The sequence below is a fragment of the Sprattus sprattus genome (genome assembly GCF_963457725.1).
Source record: "Sprattus sprattus genome assembly, chromosome: 2".
Taxonomy (NCBI): Eukaryota; Metazoa; Chordata; class Actinopteri; order Clupeiformes; family Clupeidae; genus Sprattus; species Sprattus sprattus.
In genome coordinates, this window is record NC_137921.1 from 13,116,289 (window position 1) to 13,138,145 (window position 21,857).

The 21,857-nt window shown below is 44.2% G+C and overlaps 2 protein-coding genes across 10 annotated transcripts; both read right to left on the reverse strand.

The window, feature by feature from the left end:
- Positions 1 to 4: 4 nt before the first annotated feature.
- On the reverse strand, positions 5 to 15,121 carry LOC308360840 (zinc finger protein 335-like). Of its 9 annotated transcripts, XR_013968535.1 has the most exons (29): positions 14,596 to 15,121; positions 12,568 to 12,759; positions 12,112 to 12,382; positions 11,928 to 12,005; positions 10,789 to 11,829; positions 10,338 to 10,481; positions 10,064 to 10,210; positions 9,688 to 9,970; positions 9,422 to 9,599; positions 9,088 to 9,200; positions 8,965 to 8,983; positions 8,741 to 8,872; positions 8,516 to 8,607; positions 8,238 to 8,398; positions 7,756 to 7,973; positions 7,534 to 7,633; positions 6,911 to 6,999; positions 6,361 to 6,638; positions 6,016 to 6,157; positions 5,055 to 5,246; positions 4,786 to 4,928; positions 4,319 to 4,455; positions 3,612 to 3,715; positions 3,204 to 3,281; positions 2,921 to 3,004; positions 2,657 to 2,722; positions 2,248 to 2,353; positions 116 to 1,845; positions 24 to 43 (listed from the first exon to the last, which is right to left on the reverse strand). XR_013968535.1 is itself a non-coding variant. In XM_080833007.1 (28 exons), the coding sequence occupies exons 2-28, from the start codon at positions 12,757 to 12,759 to the stop codon at positions 1,724 to 1,726; spliced, it is 4,671 nt and encodes a 1,556-aa protein (XP_080689133.1). In that variant the 5' UTR covers positions 14,596 to 15,121; the 3' UTR covers positions 5 to 1,723. The 9 variants fall into 9 exon arrangements, 8 of the variants coding, with proteins under 8 accessions (XP_080689133.1, XP_080689132.1, XP_080689134.1 ...); XM_080833007.1 differs by having other exon boundaries at positions 5 to 1,845; positions 8,741 to 8,857; positions 9,688 to 9,946; XM_080833006.1 differs by having other exon boundaries at positions 5 to 1,845; positions 9,688 to 9,946.
- Positions 15,122 to 15,888: 767 nt separating this feature from the next.
- mmp9 (matrix metallopeptidase 9) lies at positions 15,889 to 19,549 on the reverse strand (the record flags this gene model as incomplete). Its single annotated transcript, XM_080860461.1, has 13 exons — positions 15,889 to 16,013; positions 16,133 to 16,236; positions 16,386 to 16,536; positions 16,650 to 16,789; positions 16,885 to 17,095; positions 17,201 to 17,356; positions 17,471 to 17,644; positions 17,732 to 17,905; positions 18,016 to 18,189; positions 18,376 to 18,504; positions 18,677 to 18,825; positions 18,976 to 19,214; positions 19,415 to 19,549. The coding sequence occupies 13 exons, from the start codon at positions 19,547 to 19,549 to the stop codon at positions 15,889 to 15,891; spliced, it is 2,061 nt and encodes a 686-aa protein (XP_080716587.1).
- Between the last annotated feature and the right edge of the window lie 2,308 nt (positions 19,550 to 21,857).

Here is a 21,857-nt window from a genome sequence, read left to right on the forward strand (position 1 = left end):
CCAAACACATCTGTCCTCTGTTGCCCTCTCGCTGGATAAACACCTGAAAAACAGTGAGTGTCAACCTCAGCCAATGCTCTTATTATTCCAGTGAGGCTTTGAACAGGAGTCTTACCATATTTAAGACAGAAAAGCAGGGTGAGTAGAAGTCTCATCTTCCACCATCAACAGGTCTCTTGAACACTGTGAGCACTTCTGCTGCAAAGCAATGTGAGTGGGCCAAAAAATGAGGAACTAACTTTTTTATTGGCAAAGGCAATTCTTCCCCACATATTTTTTTTCCATTTATATGTTTGTTCAGACAATGCAAAGATACTACAGTGCAAATATCTTTCTCAGCTGGGATTTATCCATAGTCAGTTTCATTAAGGCTCAAATGCTGAGATATCATGCTGGTAAGAAGTGATTTCTCCATTGGATCCTTTCATTAATCATACATTTATTATACGTCATATAATCATACGTCTATTCTATAATCTATTATTTTCGAATCTGTCGTGTGTAGTACCACTTAGCCAATTACAAATTGAATAAATCTGATCTTGGTGTCTAATATGTATTGCATAGACCAGTCTCGATTTAGTCATGTACTGCTTAGTTGGTTGGTCTTAGTTTTCTACCCGGAACAGGATATTGTGAAGATGGCAGCACCCAATGTGTGTACTTTCTGGGCTAAACCCACGAGTCCTAGTGCTTATCCATTAGTCCCCAGCTCTGTGTACTACATGGGTGGAGTGACTATGAGCTCAAGTAGAGTTCAAAGAAGTCACCCATCTCCTCAAGAGCTTCTTTTGCAGCAACAAGGTGAGTGAACTCACCCCTTAAAAGCAAGAGGTGAGTGAAAACCTCACATGGAACCAATCAAATAAACTCAAGTGTATTCCATGAAAGAGGATGAATCAGAAAGTCCACAGGCTGATCCGTGCCAACCCTGTGCTGATACGAATGTCGAGGCTTGAGGTGGAGACCTAATGCACAGTGTTGGTGTGACATAAAGCTAAGGGTGAATATGAGTGGAGGCATGGAAGCAAGCACATGTGCGCAGCCAAGCGTGAGCGAACTGACAATGTAAAGTGATTTATTTGGTTTCAGGTTAAACTTCACTCCGTTTTTTTCTTTTATCTCTAGCAACTCGCGAGCAAAGCTTCTCCTAGTGAGGAACAGATTTGCAACAGATGAACACGTACAACAGAACAAAACAAAACCATACTGACCAAAGGCCTAGACAACAAAAGCATCTCTGGACCTCTGCGACTACGGAGCCACACAGAAAAATAGTACATAGTACCACTGTAGTCGATTCAATCATTTAAAAGAACATACAAAAAAACGCTCGATCACAAAATATGTCGGCTAATAGAACTTTTTCTGTGTCCACGAAAGTCAAAGCAGCTCAGGCACATGTTTGTAGATAAATTAAATCATTTTAAATAATTACAAAGTCACTTATCCTCCCATAAAGTATTCTGCCTCTTATTGTACAGCACCCAACATATAAGAGCCACAAGCAAGTGGTGTACTTTTTTTGAGAATAAAAAAGCTCTATTTATATTACAAACAACCCATCAAATGAATGATGGCAGCCCCCTATGGTCCGCTCTGTATACAGGGACTCAGCAATAGAGTGCTTATGTATCTGCAGGCCCACGTCGCTTTAGTATGTACAGAGAGTCCGTCAGTAAGCAGCGTGTGTGTGTGTGTGTGTGTTGGTGTGTCGGTGTCTCTAGTCCTCAGAGAATGTGATGACATCGTAGTGGATGCCCTGCTGTTGCATCTGTTCCAGCTGCTCAGGTGTAGCCTCAGTGTAGACAGTCTGTACCTGTGCCATGGCTGCATCTGCAACAGCTTTACGCACACGTACACACACACACACACACACACACACACACACACACACATAGACAGACACACAGACACACGCACACACACACACACACACACACACACAGCATCTTGAGATCTGCATATTTCTTTCTCCTGTACCATGCACAACACATCTCCCACATTCAAATATTTCTACGCAATCCTTTCTACTTTAATTGAATTGTCAGGAACGGCAACACTCAAATGCCTCTAATATTTATTGTAAATTTGTATTGTAAGTACATGAATAAGTTGACATACGGTTAGAAAAATCCAAAGTTAATAGTTTTTCTAAATGTATTTAAGGGATTTTAACTCTTGATTAGTATGAAGCTGTTGCTTAAGCAATGGACCACGTTGTAAGGGTGGGGTCGGAGTTTGTACCTGTGACAGCCGAGTGGGCCGCAGCCTCCAGGTCCTCAGGGCTGACGATCTGCTGCTCGGAGCTGAGAGGCACGTACTGAATCTGCCCGTCATGAGTCAGTGCAATCTGGACGCAGGAAGAAGGGCAATTGTTAGTACAGTGTGGTTAGTAGGCCATTTCCTGTTTATTTATCTCTGGAAAATCTGTGTGTCTTTACGAGTGTTTGTAACCCCATTTTCCTTCTGTGAGGCGCATTGTGTTAACTCCTGTTATAAAATGCGCCGTACAAATAAAGTTTGATTTGATTTTGTTGATTCAGTGTGTTGTGATACTGTGGCTGGCTATTGTTTACATGGACAAAGACCCATGTGCTTAATAAAGTGGTGTCACAAGGCCTGCTGGCCTGTAACGTGGGTTTGGTTTTCTGACCTGCTGCTCCTGTAGAAACGTGCCGTCATGCTCGTACTGGATCTGCGCAATCTGGCCATCTGGCATCTATAGGCACAAAGAAGGGAACAGAACAAGGCATCAGTTACATTTCTTACTTTGTGTTCTTTTTCAGCTTTTTTTTGTTTTTGTTATGTATATTTCAATCATGCGGGCTGTAATGACGTCCTTACATGAGTCAGGCCAAACACATTATCAAACACAATGAATAGCGGTCCATTCAATATCTCAAACTCGATGCCTCACCTGAATGTGGTTGCCGTCAGACACTACCACATACTCCTGGGGGAGTAAGTGCTGGACTCCGTCCTGGGAGATGATGTACTGAACCTGTGTGAGAGGCGAACGGCACATTAAGGGGGGGCACTGAAAACTCCCCTTATAACCCTTCCTAATCCTCAGGGAAGCTCAGTCGGAAAGATGAACAGACATACTAGAGAACAAGCTGCTGATGCCTACTGCATGTGTGTGTGTGTGTGTGTGTGTGTGTGTGTGTGTGTGTGTGTGTGTGTGTGACAAGCCTAATCACCTGGTTATCAGCGGTCATAAGGTGCTGGACTGTCTGCCCGTCCACAGTGGTGATCTGCTGGATATAGGTGGCCTCCTCCTGAAAACAAGTTCTCCTGGTTAATAACTTATTCCACCCTATGAAGAAGAGGTTTTCTTCTTCCTCGTCTGTGTTATATTGATTTTGAAGAGGAAAAATTGGATCATGAGTTAACCTGTGACCTGGTGCAGTTTATTAATAGTTATCAATACAGATCACTATTATCACTCTCACTAGTAGATATCACAACAACAACAAACATATTTTGAATAAACATGTTCTGAGTTTGGGTTGTCTACCTTCCGGCAAAAAAAAACAAAAACGTCACCGTCCCTTATCTCTGTAGGCCGAAAGACACATTTCTGTGTGTGTGTGTGTGTGTGTGTGTACCTGGTCAGAGAGTGACTGCTCCTGGGAGACGATGATGTGGTCCTGGCCCAGGGCCTGCTGCAGCTGCTCAGGGCTGATCACCGTCTGCCCCGCCTGCAAGGCTGCTGCACACAACAGGAATCAGTTATACGACCGCACACAGTGAGCCCTGCACACCAGTGAGCCCTGCACACCAGTGCTGACAGTCTGTCTGTCTGTTTTCACACTAGAGTGATTGGTCCGGATCCGAGACGGTTTAATGAGTTAGTTCGATTTGCAGGTGTGAGAGTAGTTTTTCTGACCCGGGAAAGGACCCAGGTACGAGAACTGCAACCACCAGGAGAAGGTGGTTGCAATCGAACTTGAGCTCCGTTCACGGTGAGTGCGAACAAAGGCAATCAATTCACTTTTATGTTAAATGTCAAATTATGAATTAACATGCAATTTTCCAAAATTGCCAAAAGAATAGGTACTAGAGGACATATAGGCATGTGTGTTCAGCAAGCAAAGCGATTGTGGCTTTCCATTATTTCTCCAGGCCATTGCCTTGCGTCATTGGTAAATAAAAGTTGCACATTCCTCAGTGAGTTGATGACAACAGTCCATGGTCAGGTTCGCAACCAAATAATGTAATGTGAAAGGAGTCCAACGGGGGCAGGGGGAGGAGGGAATATCCCGACTCAAGTTCTGACCAGCGAAACGGACCAAGATTGAAAACAGCCACTCACACTGCAAAGTGGCCAGGGCCTCCTCGTCACTGTTGACTATGATTGTCTGGGACGTGCCCGGCCTGGTCTTGCGAGCCGGAGGGTCCTGGCTGTGCAGCCGCTCCATGTGGAACTTTAGGTGCCCGTTACGGTTAAACCTGGAAAGCCACAACCAGAGGTGTCAGAACTTGGAGAACATTCCTGCCAGAACCTGGAGAACATTCCTGCCAAATATTATTATATTTGACCATTCCCTGTAATTCAACCCTTTAGAATTTTTAAAAAACTATTTATTTTACCATTCCATATTTCAAGTAAACATGTTTGTATCACAGCATTCATTTGTTTGCTACAGAGAGAGCAGAGTTATATTTAGTTTTTTCTAGCAATTAATATTAGCCAACAAAAGCAATACCAAGGCCCTTGGTTATAAGTAGTCAATGCTTTTGCCGACACAAGAATATTCTTTGTGCTCAAACTAGACCTACCTCTGCCCACAAAGATCACAGGCAAAAGGCTTCTCATTAGTGTGGGTCATCATGTGACGCCGAAGGTCCTTCTTGTTCTTTGAGGCAAAACTGCAACTGGTGCATTTGTGCGGCCGCAGGTAGGAATGCAGCGCCATGTGAGCCTGCCAAACAGAGAGAGTGTGACGCTTAACATGACTGGACGATCTGCACAACAGGTTAACAGTGGATGGTGGTCAGGTTAAAGGTCATGTGCCTAAACAATCAGTTTGGTGTGTTGTGGGCCTGACCTTGACCTCTGCCCAGGAGGAGGCTGTGAATTCGCAGTCCGGACACTTGAAGGTACTGGGGTCGATGTGCGCCCTCTTGTGGTTCTCCATGTCGGAGCGGCCGTGGAAGGACTCCATGCAGATCCGGCAGGAGAACCTCTTGGTGTTGAGCTGCTGACGGGAGTAGGGAGAGCCCGACGCCTCGCTGCTCAGCTGACAGGACGTGCGACAGAACAACTCACAGTTACATACAGCTCTTATATAGGCTTGCCCAGCATAACTGATGTTTTTTTTTCTTTTTTTTATGACTTTAATTGATAGGTAAGTGAAGAGTGGGACAGGAAATGAGAGGGCGAAGAAGTGGGGAGTGGACTGGAGAAATGACATCGGGCCGGATTTGAACCTGTGTCCTCCATGGGCGTCAAGCCCGAATGTGGTCGAGGCTACTGTGTGAGCTACAGTGCCCCCCATAACTTATGGTTATGGTAACCTGTGTGCTCTTTCAAACTATACAGTCTCTTAAAGCAGCAATAATTCCATTTTTGCCGGGTGTTCCAGCCTGGTACACAGAACTACATAGGGCATATCCTAGATGGCTAGTGGGGAAGACACAGGTATTTATCGGTCCTCCACATGACCATATGCTATCAAAATTAATTTGAGGATGGTACCAAAACTAGTTGCCTATAAAACAATATCTCAAAAAGTATCAAATTGTTGCATAGCGTTACTTTAAAAGAAAGCAAACAGAGAAGGGCGACAGTGGTACAGGAGGTAGAGAAGTTGTTTAGTAATCAGAAGGTTGCTAGTTCGATTCCATGTCGAAGCGTCCTTGAGCAAGACGCTGAACCCCTAAATGCTCCTGATGTGCAGTGTGTCATCCGTGTAAATGTAAAATGGATATACATCCTTGTAAGTCGCTTTGGATAAAAGCGTCTGCTAAATGACTAAATATGGATGTAGAAGGCAGTGATGACCTTACCTCCACCTGCTGCATCATACCGTCGGTCAGGCTGGAGCTCAGGTAGAACTTGTCTTTGTGCTCCCTGAGTATTCCTGAGTCAGACACGCCATCGCTGCTCACCTCCATGGCCTGAGCGTCAGTGGGGAGTTCCTCTGCACTGCTGAATAGGCACCACACAAAGAAAGAGTGAGCGCTCTGCGTTCACGACCAAAGCCTCAGAACATTTACACATTTAACACTCAGAACATGGCACCAGTTGTCGGTAAGGACCCTAAAATCAAATCAAGTGCATATTAAATGTAATATTTATGAATAATGAAGAGAAAGGCACAGCTGTGTACCAGGGGGACTCGACAGAGGTACCTGTATGATGGGTCAGTGCTGTGGATCTCCTCGGCAGCCTGCTCCACCACACTGAAGTCGGCCGATTCCTCGTAGGCGCTGATGGCGATCTGGGTGATCTCCCCGCCTGCCTCGCCAACACTCGACTCAAAGGCCTCCTGCACCAGTGTCTCCCCGTTCTCCGCCACGTGAAACGTCACCACCTTCTGGGACTGCAGTGAAACATCCTGGGCGCCCTCTTCGGCCTCCACCCACGTGCCTGGCTCCAGGGTCTTACTGTCCTGCTTCAGCACTGCAACCTAAAGTAAAGAGTATCCCCCCCAGAAACACATCAGAATCAGAATTATTTTTATTGGCCAAGTATATTTACACATACAGGAAATTAACTTGATCTTTGTGTGGTTGGTGCATAGGACATAAAACATATAAACATACTAACATAAAGGTCTAACATCTACCTCCACAATGACAAAAGCTTGCTTTTGGCAAAGCTCTTCAAAATACTTCATTAGCTGTAACAGTAGTCTATGGAAAATACAACTCTTTTTTTGTTTTGTAAGGTGAGGTTTACCTGTAGTGCGTTTCCCGCGAGTTCACGGGCGTTGCTCATGTTCAGAAGCAGATCTAGGGCATTCTGGGCCGACAGGTCTGTTGAGCCCACTTTAGAAGCACAGAAGATCAGCATGAATACTACTACTTCAAAAACCTATATGTAAGCCTGACTAGCTGTCTGCTAGTGAGATTTCATGCTGATTTCATGCATTCCAAGCTGATCGGGGGCAGTGTATTACTAAAGTTGTGCACCCCTACCTCCTCTCCTTTCATGGAAGTTACCAAGAGGTTTGGCCAAGGTGGCAGAGGCTCGATTCATGTTATATACACTTAAGGGGAGGAAAACAGACCCCTGTAGGTCTTCCATTTAAGCACTTTTCCATTTCTCTCACTTTCTAACAATTTAACAGTCATTATTTTAGCCTGTGAAATAGCATTTTAGCTATTAAAACTCCATTCCTCACAGTGTGGGCTTAAGCCAATGAAGGCATCCTTGCTTTGCATTGCTCTTTATGCTACGTTCATTTTGACAGCACTATTGACGACAATATATGATTTCTTATCGCTAGGTAACAGTGTAAGCATGCCTCTGTAGACAAACAGATATTTTAAAGCGGACCACATGGAAAGATGATCACAGACCTTGTTCATAGATGATGGTTGTGTTGCCATCTGCATCTTGGGCTACAGAGGCGTTGTCAATGCTGTGCATGGCCTGAAGGGTGACTGGATCCACGGACACCTAAACCCACACAGAGCAAAGAGCAATCAGACAAGTGACCACACGTGGAATCACTCAGTTTCCCCTAACCTTTTCCCAGAAGAGCTCCGACTGGTGGCCATTCCCCTCTCCTCCCGACTCACAATGGTGTTCTGGATGCCCTGGGACTCATGCTGCTGCTTGAGATCCTCAATCTGCTGTATGGTGAAGAAGGGCCGGCGGCGTCGGCGCACCGGCTCCTCTGGGTGGTTCTGGCTCCACTCCTCGAACGCCTCTGGGTGGCGGCACTGCACGTGCAGCCGCAGGTTCTTCCTGTGTTTGGTCGTGAAGTGGCACAGTTCACACGAGAAGGGTTTCTCTCCTGCCGGGGACAAATAAAGAGAGTGTTTGATGAGCTGGAACCTGGACTGAAAGCGCAACCATTAAATCCCTCTAAATCATGTCACGGAGTAGAAAAGGGGAGTATTTCCTTGATACCGTTGCCTATGTGCTTGCTCAATAGTTAATTGCACTATGGAAGTGAATACAATTCAAACAACTGAATTGAGGTGAGGTTTCCATAGAGTTCTCCTTCAATAGTTCCACTGACAGCAGTTCACGACAGCTCCCGACCAAGCGGACTCACCAGTGTGCTTAATGGCCAAGTGAGACACTAGGAAGTCCTCTTTGGTAGTCGAGTATTTGCAGTAGTCACATTTGAAGGGCTTGTCACTGGTATGAGACAGCTGGTGGTTCAGAAGGAGCTTCTTGTTTTCACACGTGTAGTCGCAAAACTCACACTTAAACCTGATATAGTTTAAAAAGATAAATGTTAAAAAAACAAGTAGATATATGAAGCATGTTCTCTAAGTATTTACGGAAATGTAGACATCGATAAATGGTATAAATGAGAAGACTCCTCACCCTGTCTTCTCAAACCTGCTGTTTCCACAACTTTGGATATGAGTTAGAAGGTGCATTTTAAAAGTGTACCGCTTCTTAAAGGACTTCCCACACTGAAAAGGAATGACTATTATTTATACCTTCATTGTTATATTTCCAATGGAATACCAAACATAATTTATATGGTCTGAGTGTCTGTAAGATCCTCCTGAGGGACAGAGGATAATGCACTGGGTTGCCGCTCACCTTGTCACACACGTGTGGCTTCTCATTGCTGTGGGTTTTCATGTGCTGGGTCAGGCGCTTTTGCATGGGGTACACTCTGTGGCATATTGGGCAAGGGAACTGGGAGATCTTGGGCACCTGAGCAGAGAAGACCTGAGTATTGTTAATTCTCAACAGTAAACAGGAATGAACAGGAAGTAAAAGAAAGAAAGAGAAAAAAAAAAAGAGAAAAAAAGGGATCTTACCAAATCTGGCTTCTTTTTCCTGGAACAGAAAAACAGTTCAGTTATAGATTGTCCTTTAGCTATAAGGCTCAAGACCAAAAATATGTTGCTCTAATATGCTGTTTGTAAGAAGCTTCTTCTTACTTGTCTTTGTTGTGAACAGCTGAGTGCCGGATCACATCCTTCTTGTACACACTCGTATAGTCACACTCGTCACATTTATATGGCTTGATTCCCTCATGGTTGAACATGTGCTCCTGTCAAGAAATCCCAGGTTCACATCTCCAATAAAACCAAGAACAGTTCTGAGTAAATGCAGCATAGCAAGTTCAGCACAATCACATGGCATTTAGAACATTTTTGATGTGCACAAACATTTAAAAAAAACCTTAATAGAAGATATATAAAGGAACAGGAAACTTGACTGGTACTACATCTCTGTCAAGTCGCATGGAACAGTATAGTAATTCACACTCGCCTTTAGGGAAGACCAGCGCTTGCACCGATAGTTGCACTGAAGGCATTTGAAGCACTCCGGGTCGTTGCCTTCATGCGATTCGATGTGAAATCGGAGGTCCTCTTGAGAGAGAAAGCGAGAGCCACAGATCCAGCAGTTATGGGGTCTCAGGAGGGGTTTCAGCGATTTATAATACCTACTGAGAAATGAGGAATCCGATGATAAATACACTGGATCACTGTATTCGTCATTTCAATTCGATTCAATTCGTCATTTCAATTACTTACTTGCGATTGATGTACTTTCTATATTTCTTCCGCAGAAACCTCTTGGAGGGCCGACCACGTTTCCTAGGATAACACTCTGCCTCATCAGGCCCGGTGTTTGATGATGGGTCTTTGTTCTCGGAATCTGATTGGCTGACCCCAGGTTCAGCTTGGCTCCCATTGGCCAAGGAGGTGGTTCCGTTCCCAAGCCCAGAGGAACTAGCTTCTTCAGAGGCCTGAGCATCCCCACTCCCCTTGGTTTTAGACACACTATCTGCTTCTGTTCGAGTGAAACAAGAAGATACTAGGATGGATCACAACTGCATGTCAGTGATATCAATCGATGATCAATTTTCCAGCATGAACTATAATAATGCAGCCAATCCATCAGACCCACCCTGACTGCCGCCGAATTTCTTTGGTCTCCCAACCCTCCGTCGAGGTCTGTCCTGGGAGGAGGATGGGCAGGAGGAGGGAGCTTGGCGCTGAGGTGGAGCCTGTCTGCTGCGGTACTCTTTATCTGCAGGGCTATAGTCACTGTCCTCTGCAGACAGGTGATTGTAGAGAAGGGGAAGAGAATGAATAAATGGCCGACAGAATGAATGAATGAATGAATGAATGAATGATATGGTGTCAGGGTTCTACAGGAAATTGCCAAGAATTTCACTGACCTTCAGCGTCGTCTATAGCGCCAGCATCCACAATGTCATCGTCCTCTTCCTCTGCTGGCTCTTCCACCTTGACTGCCACCACCTGCCGCACCACTGCCTCAGAGCGCCGAGGTCTACCTCGACCCCGTTTTTTTGGTGGAGGACCTGAAATTCAAATGATAATCAATCAAATGCCTAACCCAGAATCATCTGATGAGTTGTCTTTTGCCCCAATCTTTAATGTTGCACGAGTGCATAGGCCTTGTGTCAGGTACTGACGTAAGTGGCAAATCAGGTCAAATGTCCTTGCAATAGTAACAAAATGAAAAGAAGGTCATATATGGAAATGTATGTTATGTCCATACTCTTTTAATAGTTCTTATAAAAAACATCTTTACAGTGTAAATACAAAACTTTATGGCAATGTTTTTTCCTTCATAACTCTGTTCACAATCTTATGATGGTTTCATACCAGTGGGCTTGAAATGTCTGTCTCTCATGTGGTTAATGAGTGTGTCCTTCGAGACGCTTTTGTAGGGGCACATTTTGCACTTGAACTGCTGCACGATCACCACCTCCATCATCTCCTCCAGCTCCGCCAGGTTAGGCGCCCGGTCCCTGCGTCCCAACTCCAACCCCACCTCTTCCACCACTCCGCCGTCGGCCTGCTGTCCGTTCTCCCCACTGGGGGACCACTCTGGGGCAGCCTCCTGCTCGGGCTGCGCGGAGTAGGTCCCGCTGCTGCTGATGTACGTCCCCGACTGGCTCTCACTGCAGTCCATCTGCTCGGGCAGGTTGCTGCTACCTGCCGTATCAGCCTGGGAGCGCTGCGACGTGCCCTCGTCCGCGTACTGGGAACCCTGGCCCGTGCTGCACTCTATATACCCGGAACCCTGCGGCCGGTCCTCCGAGTCCTGGGGCTGGTCCGGCTGGGTGCTCTCGTGCTCCTGGTAGTGAGAGCAGCCGGGCTGGTCGGGGCCTGCCGTGACGCACTCAGCATAGTGCGAGCCCCGCTGGGAGAACGAGCCGCCCGCGCTGCCGTCACTGATGTAGCTGGAGTGCTGCGGCCGCTCTGCATCATCCACGGCACTACTCTCCAGGTACCCGCCACTGCACTCCATCACATAGCGGGTGTGGTGGCGGGGCGAGGAGTCGGTGCCACTGCACTCGACGTAGCCCTGCAAAGGCTCGTCAGAGTTGTCCACACTGTAGTCTGTGAAGCGACACAGCCGCGGACGATCAGACTGCTCGCTGCTGCATTCTATGTACTGCGCCTCCCCGGTTTGGTCCGGTCGGTTGCTGCGGCTGCTGCTGCTGCTACTACTGCCTGCCTCGTGCTCTTGGTAGCCAGAGTGACCCGTCTGGTCCGGTTGATCCGGCTCCAGGCTGCCCCGAACTCCATCCGCCATGTCTGATTGGTCATAGCAGGTGGAGGTGGGTCCGTCTGCGAGAGCATCAATAGCAATGCGGCTGGACAGGGCGGATGATGACATGTGAGCCACCATGGGAGCTCCTGCAAAGTCAAACACGAAGACACATGAAGTCACAAATGGGTCCTGATCATAGGGGGAGAACAGGAGGATGGATTCTTTTTATAGGTGATTTTTTTACCATCATCTGGTCCTTGTAGGATTAAGTACTGTGTTGTCTCGGCACTACCGTCTTCTGCACTTGTCACAGCAATACATCCTGAAGAAAATGACAAGCTTTTATTTATACTGTATGCATGCAGTAAAATAAAAAACACGCCGGTTGCATTCCTCTTTGACAATTCAATACAAAATAATAATCTAACCATTCATAATATCAGGGCCAATGGTTGACTCGATAATTTTGTCAATGGCAGAGCCCAAGTCGGAGGATGTGGAGGCTGTGGAGTCGGACACCATCATCCCTCCATCTGACGCTGCGCTTGAGTGCACCACCACCTGGGCTGACCCGGACACCATGATGGACTGTGTCACCGTTGAGACGCTGGACACGCTGGTGGACTGGGCGACAGAAGAGGAGTCTGGCAGATGGACACCGTGCACATCCGTACTGGAGCTCGTCTCTGGGATGAACACCTTAAAAAAAACACAAAAACGCCCTTGTGAGAGCGTGAACAACGAAAGAACAACATACGTACATGTACACTCACTCACTGTCTTTCCTGTAGGTACAGGTTGTGAAACGTCTTGTACATAGAAAGCGTGAATGCATGCGTGCTGCTACCCAAGTCACATGTGCCATGTTCAGCAGATATCCTCACCACAATCCCCTCTGAACTTTGTCCCACGTGGCAGTCTGACTCTGGAGCCATGGCCGGTGGGGCAGCAGCGTCGCTGCTATCAGCAGACATGGCCTCTGATGATTCCATGCCCATGCCACTCTCCGACGGCTCCTCCCGTCCTGAGGGGCCCACATCACTACTGCTTTCCACCTCGATCTCCTCGGAATCCATCTGAGCATCAAGGGGGGAATGTACCACCAAATAAAGCGTGAATGCACAACCATAATTTGTTAACCTTTTTGTACATTTATGGTCCACTGCAACTGCTTCTTATTATTTCTCCAACCCGCTTGAATTACCACTAATCAACTATGATTGAAGGCACACTGCCTTATTTGTGGTTGATTTTTGGTTGATATTTGAGCTCAACAGCCAATCAAACTACACTCCTCCCTCCCGTCGTCCTGAAGCAATCTTTTTATTTGATATAATAGTCCATGGCTCGGTCCAAGCCGCTTTGTTTCCCATTTGTAGCGCCAGGGCTGTGTTCAAACACCAGAGGTTTTTTAGAGTGCATGTACAAAGTAGACAGCTACAGGGCCATGAGGAGCAATTTGCCGGACTTGACAAAAAGTTTATTGGATTACAATCGCAGACTGTACCTTTAAGTTTGCATGTCTTTGCTAGATAAAAGGTGTTGCATGAAGTCAAAGTCGTTTTTTTTTTATTTTGCCCCACAACATAGGAAGATTGTGAGCTATTACAGTTAAATCGTTGGACAAAGCGCACAAGATAGTCATGTAATATATGAGGGTAAGGACGTTATGTCACTGATTCTTAAATGTTTATTAAACACCCATCCCGATGCATAGGATGATTTTTCACCACCACAGTATGTTGACTGTATTCACGTTGACGGTTTGGATGGTCAACATCTATTCACTTTCCAGAGTTCTGAGACACGTTAAAACATAATGTGTATGTTCAACCAGGGGAATGGGACCTTAGTTATAAACCATACGTGATCACTTCAGCAAAACCAGGGTGAGACAATCTATATACTAGGAGGACTCAGTGTCTTATTGTTGTGAATTAGGGCAAACGGCAATACATTTGCTGCACAATTGACAATGATATGCTCGCGTGTTTTCATTACTCATACGTTTCATTTGTCAAAATATGGAAATGTGCTCTGCTGTCTTTAGCGGTCTGATGTCGTATGTTCGTTGCGTGCAACTCAAAGACTCTGACTAACTTTGACGTTGTCAAAAATAAAACACATAGAAAGAGCGAAACAAGTGTCAAAATATGTTAACCATATAGGCTAATTGTAACAGAGACTGGCTACCAAATTCTCTAGCGATAACGTTAGCTGGCTGCCGTAAAGCAGTTAGCTTTCAACCACGTATCAAGGCAGATACTTCTGCTTTGATACAGCTGTAGAATGAAAGTAAAATGTGTTTTGCAAATCACGCGTTTCGTATCCATAATCAGGCCAAAACATTCACAGGGCGATTGCTACCCAATGAATCGGGGTAACGTTAATTAATTTTGCCAGGTAACGTTAGCAAAGACCACACGAGATGAACGCATGTGTGCCAGCCAACGCTAGCGTAAACAGCTATCCAAGGTTGCCAAACCACCACAACTAAAATGGTTCCGAAGTTGCGCTTAAAAGATCTAGAACAAGACGCTGACATAAGATAATCAGCTAACTGCCATGGCTGCCTCATGCGTATGCAGTGTCTTGAAATGTTAACAGGAATGACAGTAACCTAATGTCACACATAACCAAGTACCAGCGGCTGCATCTGAAACGCAACCTATTAAGGTCCGACACGACGACCCCACTCTTTATAATTGAAACGAGTCAAGCTGCCCTCCATTCTGCCTGCTGCGTACCGCCATTTTACAGGCCCTTCCTTTCCACTCAGGCAGTTCCAAAACGACTATCTAAAGGAGAGGGACCTTGAGGGCCTACAATCGAAAGAGCGCCCAACGTTTGCCCAGGAGGAAAATGTAAATAGATAATCGAGTTTAAACTATACTGCTGTTCATTTTTCTTACCGTGAATTCCGGACTTCCGTGTCTTCTTCGCTGTACTGACAGAGAAATAAATACGTATTCGTGTAACTGATTATTTCGACGGCATTCTAGTCGGGCGCCATCAACATCTACTGGCTTCCTGTTGGACGCAAACCGGATCTCATTTATCAGCTGCTGCGCGTTATGAAATAGGCTCACCTAGTTTGTAATTTCATATTTTGATCTACATGCTATGTTGTCGCCGAACGGAGTTTTACTACAATTGAACTCTCAAACAATATCGAGATACAAGTGGAGACATCTGATTTAAAGATAGAGAACTATTGTTTTCAGAGGAGGGCGTACTACAGTTCCTGTTCCAGCAACGCGGACTAATATGTGTGGATTAGCTAAATCGTTAAACTTCTCTGATTAAATATCGAATTTGTAAGTTATCGTTTATAGTTGTAATGCATAACTGTCGAATAGCTATTATACTATAGTTCAGTGTAGTGCTGTTTATTGTGTGCTGTACCTTTCATTAGATTTGAATGCTAACGTTAGTTGATCTAGTGTCATGTAATCAAAGCATACTGGTTCTGCTGTGAGTGAAGTTGGTTAATTATTCACAACAGCGTTGACATGATTTCCACAGATAAGTCTGTTGGAGAGTCTGTGTATTTGTGTTTTGTTTTGAGGCTCAATAATGAGTCTTAGTAATTGAAGAAGGAATGAAAATATCTATAATAAACGACAAAACAAAGATATGAGTTACCCTATGTTTTAATTTATTGCATTCATTTTTACAAAAATGAAAACACATGATTTATATAAATATTTTGAGTGCTAACATGAGACATTAGATTCACAAACATCAAATAAAAACATAACTTCACATCAAAACTTGCATTTGCACCAGGCAAACTTTAAATAGAGAACCAACAGTAGTCCAAATGTATCCATTTGACTTCAGCTAGAGCAATTGAGGAATATTCTTTGTTTTAACAATACTGATATCCACATTGTATTCCATCCTTTTATCATTAACCATACTCTTAAGATGAGCAGGTCTTCCAAAGTGACAAAAAAAAAGAGCAACATCCTATGTCATTGTGACCTTGAAAGGCCGTTATTTGTTGATTTGAATCATTCATGGATGGATTGAAGGTCATGATCAATAATCCCTCATTTTCAAACCAGAGAGACGCTCAAACGGGATGGAGCTTTGCCATATTTTTCTACAGTTAACAAGAGTGCCCACAGGCTGATCTTTACCAGCAGATCACAGATGAAACTGAAACCTGAGTGGGTAAATTCTTAAGGGAGACGGATGTCTCAGTAGCGGTACACAGAGTGATCAGGGCACTTCATGACGTCGTACTTCACATAGCCAACTCTGTCTACTTGCCGACGAGAGTTCATCCTCCAGTAGAAACGACCACGGCAGAAGTAAAGATGGCCTGGAATGAAACATTTGAAATTAATGAACCATGATATTTGCTTGAAGAGAGAATGATTCATCTGTGATGGTTTTTCTTTTTGGCACAATTTCTTGTAGTTACAAAACATTTCCTCTTACCCTTGTAGAGAAATACATCATGAGCATCAGTAGGGACCCCACCAAAGACCAAGTCAGTGAAGCGGGGATATCCTTTGTCAATAATCTGAGCTTTGACATCCAGTCTGAGAAAATAACAAACAATTGCTGAGTAATGTCGGCACATGTATGTCCAGATCACAATTTACTTACTGTTCCAGTGGTTTGTATAGGGTTTCAGCTCTGTACAAAGTATGACTTTCAGCCTTATGATATATGACCTGTTCAGACTCACCTCCAGTAGTTTTCCCCACTGAAGAGCAGAACCTTTCCTTTTCCCCTCTGCACAGCCCCCTCGACTCGACTCAGGTTGCTTGGGAGGCCAAGCTTTTCAATTGTGCGAGGACCTAGAACATTCTGTCCTGTATAGACCCAGAACCTAGTGCCTGTGGGAGAGCAAATTAAGTTATAAATGAAGTTGTAAACGAAGCAAACCAAAAGGATGAGAGTTTTTTTTTTTTTTAAAGAAGTGAGTGGACTTCTGGTAGAATTCTGGTACCTGAGAAGAAGTAGATTTTCTTGGTGAGATGATCTTCAAAGCAAGTGTCAATAACCGCAGGCAGGGCAGGCCACATGTCAGCCATTGGATAAGGCCCCTGGAGGCCTTTGTGGTCTTTTCCTGTCATTTTCCAGTATTGCCTATACAAACGAGCCGATGGAATACATTTTTAATATCCATAACAAATGTGTGCAGGTTATTGTCATCATGACAGGAATAATGACAGAGAGCCTACCCATCCTTAAAGAAGTGGAGCTTCCCCTGGATCTCAGTGATGGCATCAAACATATCCATTTGGCATGCATCTGCTGAGGGATCCACAGGGTGTGGGGTGGTCGGAATGGTGGGCTTTCTCGTGGGTTCTTCTGTGGGTTCTGTCTCAGGAGTAGGTCCAGGTGGGGAAGGTGTAGTTGTGGGTTTAGGAGGCTTGGTGTCAGGATTTGGTCCTTCAAAAAAAAAAAAGGAATATGGGATTGAAATAAAGTCAGTGTGCACAGTTAAGATGCATTTCCTAGATTTGTAGTTTTATGCAGTTAAGAACAATGACATACCATAGAGATACTGGATGCCTTCAACGTCATCTCCATGCAGAGAGAATGTCTCAACATATTTGTACATTGGGTACATCAGGGCATCTTGAATATTAGAGTGATCTAGCCCCAGAGCATGCCCAAACTCATGTGCCGCAACCAGGAACAGACTGTATCCTACAAAATACCACAGAAAAAATTCACAGGTTAATTCAGTCGATTCCTGTACATTATGCAGGACCTGCCTGCTCACAGTCATCATTTAGCAGTTGCACCAGTCCCTGCGCCTACCTCTGTCTGCGCAAAATCCCCATTTCTGGTCTTTGTCATAGCTGGCTGTAGTTCCGCACCACAGCTTGCCATCTGAGCGACCCTCACTGGTGCAAGAAGTGTATGTGTTCTCCAGGAAGGTGAAGGGGAAGTGACAGGGCTCTCCCTCTGAGTTTCCCCCAATCACAGCCGTATCTGGGAAGACATGGACACAAGCAATGAGGTTATGCATTCTGAAAAGATTATGGGGCAAAGAGACGTGGTTCGCCACTGGTGGCTTACCTCGGCTGGGACAGAAACCGTACTCCTTGTCTTGGTCAAAGTTATTTGTCGTGGCACACCAGCGGTACCCATCAGAGCGGCCCTCTGTGGTGCACCCATTGTATGTCTCGCCCAGGAACACGAAGGGGAAAACACATTCCGCTCCATTGCTGTTCCCACCGATTGTGTAAAGGACTATGGAAAGAAGAGAGGGGGGAATTGTTTAACCTCATCCACAGGCTCTGACGCACAGCTGACCATAATTCATCATACATCCTTTGTTGGTAGACAGTAAAGAAACTTACGTTCGCTAGGGCAGAAGCCAAACTTCTTGTCATTGTCGTAGTCAGCTGTAGTTGAACACCAGGGCAGGTCGTCAGTGCGTCCCTCAGTTGTGCAGGTGGTGTAGGTTTTACCCTCAAATGTGTAAGGAAAGTGGCACATTGCACCATCTGAATTGCCATATCTGGTCTTCACCGCTGAAACAGACAAATATTTTGGTTTTGAAAACAGCTGAAGAGACTAGTTCATGACAAAACTCTAGAGGGAGACATTTTCCCATCAAGCAGTAGAGGGTACAGAGAATACTGCATCATGGTACATTATTTTCTTTTTATTTACACTCTATGGTACACTCTAAAATACAACATTAAGAGAAGTCATACCTGGTCCAGTTCCAAGAGTCCAGAACTCATCATCATCAAAGTGGGCATCACCCTGCATCCCCTCGCCTGGTGGGTAAGCATGTGCCAGAAGACCATCTTTTCCATCAAATGGGTAGGGGTCTCCATGATCTAAAAAGAACCCAAGGAAAATATAATCCTGCTCAGTTTTGCTCAGAGATGTTTGAAATGAGTTACACATGGTTTGGGTTGTACCAATGCATCAGTATATGAAAGATGAAATGGGAGACCGCGCAATTCTACACCATGCATTGCATCAGAACCTTCCATGTCTGCAACTTACCGGCTTTTCCAAAGGAAATCATGATGTCTGCCGTGCCATCGTATAGCCGTGTGAAAGTTAGGGGTGTGACATCACTCCACACCTTGAATGCACGGGCAAATGCGTCATCAATCAAAGAGGACTCCATATCTGGGGAGTAGTTCAGGATCCTGTGAGGGGAAAGGCGGTCAGTTTTAAAGCAAACACCATTCATCTCTAAAATATCTCATCAGACCTCTAAACAGGTATCTACGGCTAGGACATAACAAAATGTTTTAGTCATGGTGTCATCCTTGCTTTCTATTTAAAAGCTCACACACCTGTAAGTGACGTCTTGGTGGTTCCATTTGAGGTCACCATCAAATGTCTGGTAGTTACGAACATCAACAACACCACAGCGTGGCTGTTTCATGGCATCAATGGTGGTCTCGTCTAGTCTGCCAGTCTCCTCCAGGCCCATCTGCCTCTGCATTCTCATCAGAGCTTTTGAGGCGGACACTGCCGGCTGCATCCCACTCTTTTGCATGACATTCAAGTAGCCAAAACGCTCCAGGTATTGCTATGAAGACATAACAGTGTAATATGGCATGAGCAGAACATTCACATTGAAACAAACCACCATAAAATGTGCTGTATTTTTGTCTCTAATCAACAGTGATTAGTGATTCCATAATATCAGGCATTTACACATCAAACAAGATATAGTAGTAATATTAGTGTTAAAATGAGCATATTACAACCTGAATAAATATGACTTACCTGTGCAAGCTCTTTATTGGTCATATTTTTGATGACATCTCCAGGAAATGTAACAAAGACAGACTTAAGGGGTTTGCACCATCCACCCAGAGTGAATGTCCCCAAAACAAGGACAGCAAGTAGTCCAGGTTTCATGGTTAAAGATTTCAATGTATTGAACAGCTTTGAACTTCTTCTGCCTTGCTGAAAACAGAGGCCGATGTTGAAGTTTCTTTGTAGACCAGCCTTAGGGGATGAGTAGTTTGATTCCTGTCTCTGTGTGACTGATGCTACTCTTTGTGTCATTGGTTGAGAGCAGTCTGTATTTATGTAGTTTTCGTAGGCATTAGACTCCACCCTCTCTCCTCCGATGCACCTCATATGGGCATGTTATTATTTTTATGTGTCAAGAAAGAAGGGGCTTCCCACAATTTCCTAGGGCCATACAAGGGAAAATTACAATAGAAATCTATAAAAAAATATAAAGAGAACTAATCAATGGTGTAACTTCATACATGTGTTTAAAAAAAAAAAAAAAAAGATGCACTTCTGAGATTAACTGAGCACTGGCAGTTGCACCAAAGTCACTCAGCTCCTCAGCCAGATACTATTATAAAGTTGTGTGTCGGTGCTCAAGGGTCCCTGTTTTCTTTACATTTAAAAGACATTTGCATTATATTTGTACTTATAACTAAAGTAAAACCTTGAGTTAAGGTAGTGGTTCATCAAATAGTGTTTGCTTTATGACTAGCTTTGTCTTTGACCTCCATTCACAACTGAGACATAGCTGTGGTTTTAGATTGTTGTTTTACTAGTTTAAAAAGGGGGTCTTGAGGTTTTGCCTGCCTGGAACAGTAGAGAGGATAAAAAAGATCTCTGCTGACACAATTAACCTGAAGTAAACAAATTGAAATTGTGCCTGGCATTTTGAAATGTAGGATATAGTATAGCACTGTTGTTGTGTTAAAAGACCTATTGCTAAACTTAACATTTGCAGTATAGCGTTGTAGTTTTCAGGGAACATCATTAATTAGGTAAAGGTAATTTAAATCAAGTTGTGTGTTGTTGTTGTTGTTGTATCCTGCTGCACAGGATCAGTGGGTGGGCAGTTGTTATATCGGTCAGGTAAGGTTGCTGGCTATGAATACTTGCTTGTGACAGTGAGATGACTGTCTGCTGTGAGAAGTCCCCAAACACCAGCACTAGAAATTAAACATATTTTCCTTTGTATAACTAAATTACCTTCCTCTTTCACAGAAATAGCAGAACACCATATTTGAGTAGTCTGAAGAAAAGATTGGTGGCCTGCATATATAGAAACTGATAGTAAACAACCTTACCTTTAAAGATAAATAACAGATTTTTTTTTTACATTTGACTTAAAAAACGAAATGTAATGAATTCATAAAGACCATTTTTAATATTGCAAACGTGTTATCTGAAAATCATGTAAAATCGATTGCCCTTTCTCAATGTCTCTAGTTACACATAATTATTCATTATTTATCTAGACAATTATGTCACAGGATATGACATGGTTGCCTACATGATACATGGTGACATGGTTGCCTACATAAGTCCTATAGAGTTAGAATATGCATATTAAGCGTGGAGCTTTTTTTTTTAAACTGTATATTGGATATTTCGGACGTGGAATTTGTTTTTATTGTTCTTGTGCAATTTAGTCACAGCTGTCAGTATGAAATTGATTGGAACATTTCAAAATCTAAATGACAGTGGCAGTGACTGATTTCCAGTTAAAGAGTTGCTTCATTATTTGATACCGTTAGAGTTCCTCTCATTTTGTTCTTGGGGATGTGCACACGGCAAGTAATGATGTCTTAATAGGAAGAACACTGAATCAATGAGCAGGTGAAACCTCAGGAAAGGCTGTTGTGAAGGAGGTGTTGCAGGGCCTTGTGTTAGACTGTGGTGTAAGTGGTCAGTTTCCTGCTAGAACTGCATTGTGCAGAATGATGACCACACACAAAACCAAGCCTCATCATCACAGGGGTTTTTCAGTCAGTCAGACAGCCCTCCCTAACCCATCCACACCCATCTCTTCTGAGAAGCTGAAATATCTCGTAGTTGCCTAAATAGCACGTACGTATAATGCCAACAAGCAATCGGTACACTCATACACCTAAACGCTGTCAAATTCCCATGTGCCATCCAGGCAAAACCACAACTTTTTCAAGTCAAGGGGCTTTCCGATGGCTCATTAGTTTTGGCACTGAACTGAAGCAACACTGTTGGATATCTTCCAAGACTTGTGTCATGGTGACAAAATAGACAAGGCAAAGCACAGAACTATTGCCTTTTCACAAAGGACAGCAAATTACCAATCTTAATATACATAACTAACAGTCAGTTAATACTCCTGAATATGAATGTAACAACAATTCTTACTCAGCATTTTCAGTTGTATAGTCATGGTTTACACACTATTAACACAACATGTTTA

Coding starts and splice junctions, on each gene's coding strand:
- LOC308360840 (XM_080833002.1), bottom strand. CDS start 12,759: ATGGATTCCGAGGAGATCGAGGTGGAAAGCAGTAGTGATGTGGGCCCC. Junction 6,158..6,360: donor AGCACTGACCCATCATACAG/GTACCTCTGTCG, acceptor GTGCCTATTCAG/CAGTGCAGAGGAACTCCCCA. Junction 3,282..3,611: donor AGCAGTCACTCTCTGACCAG/GTACACACACAC, acceptor ACTTGTTTTCAG/GAGGAGGCCACCTATATCCA.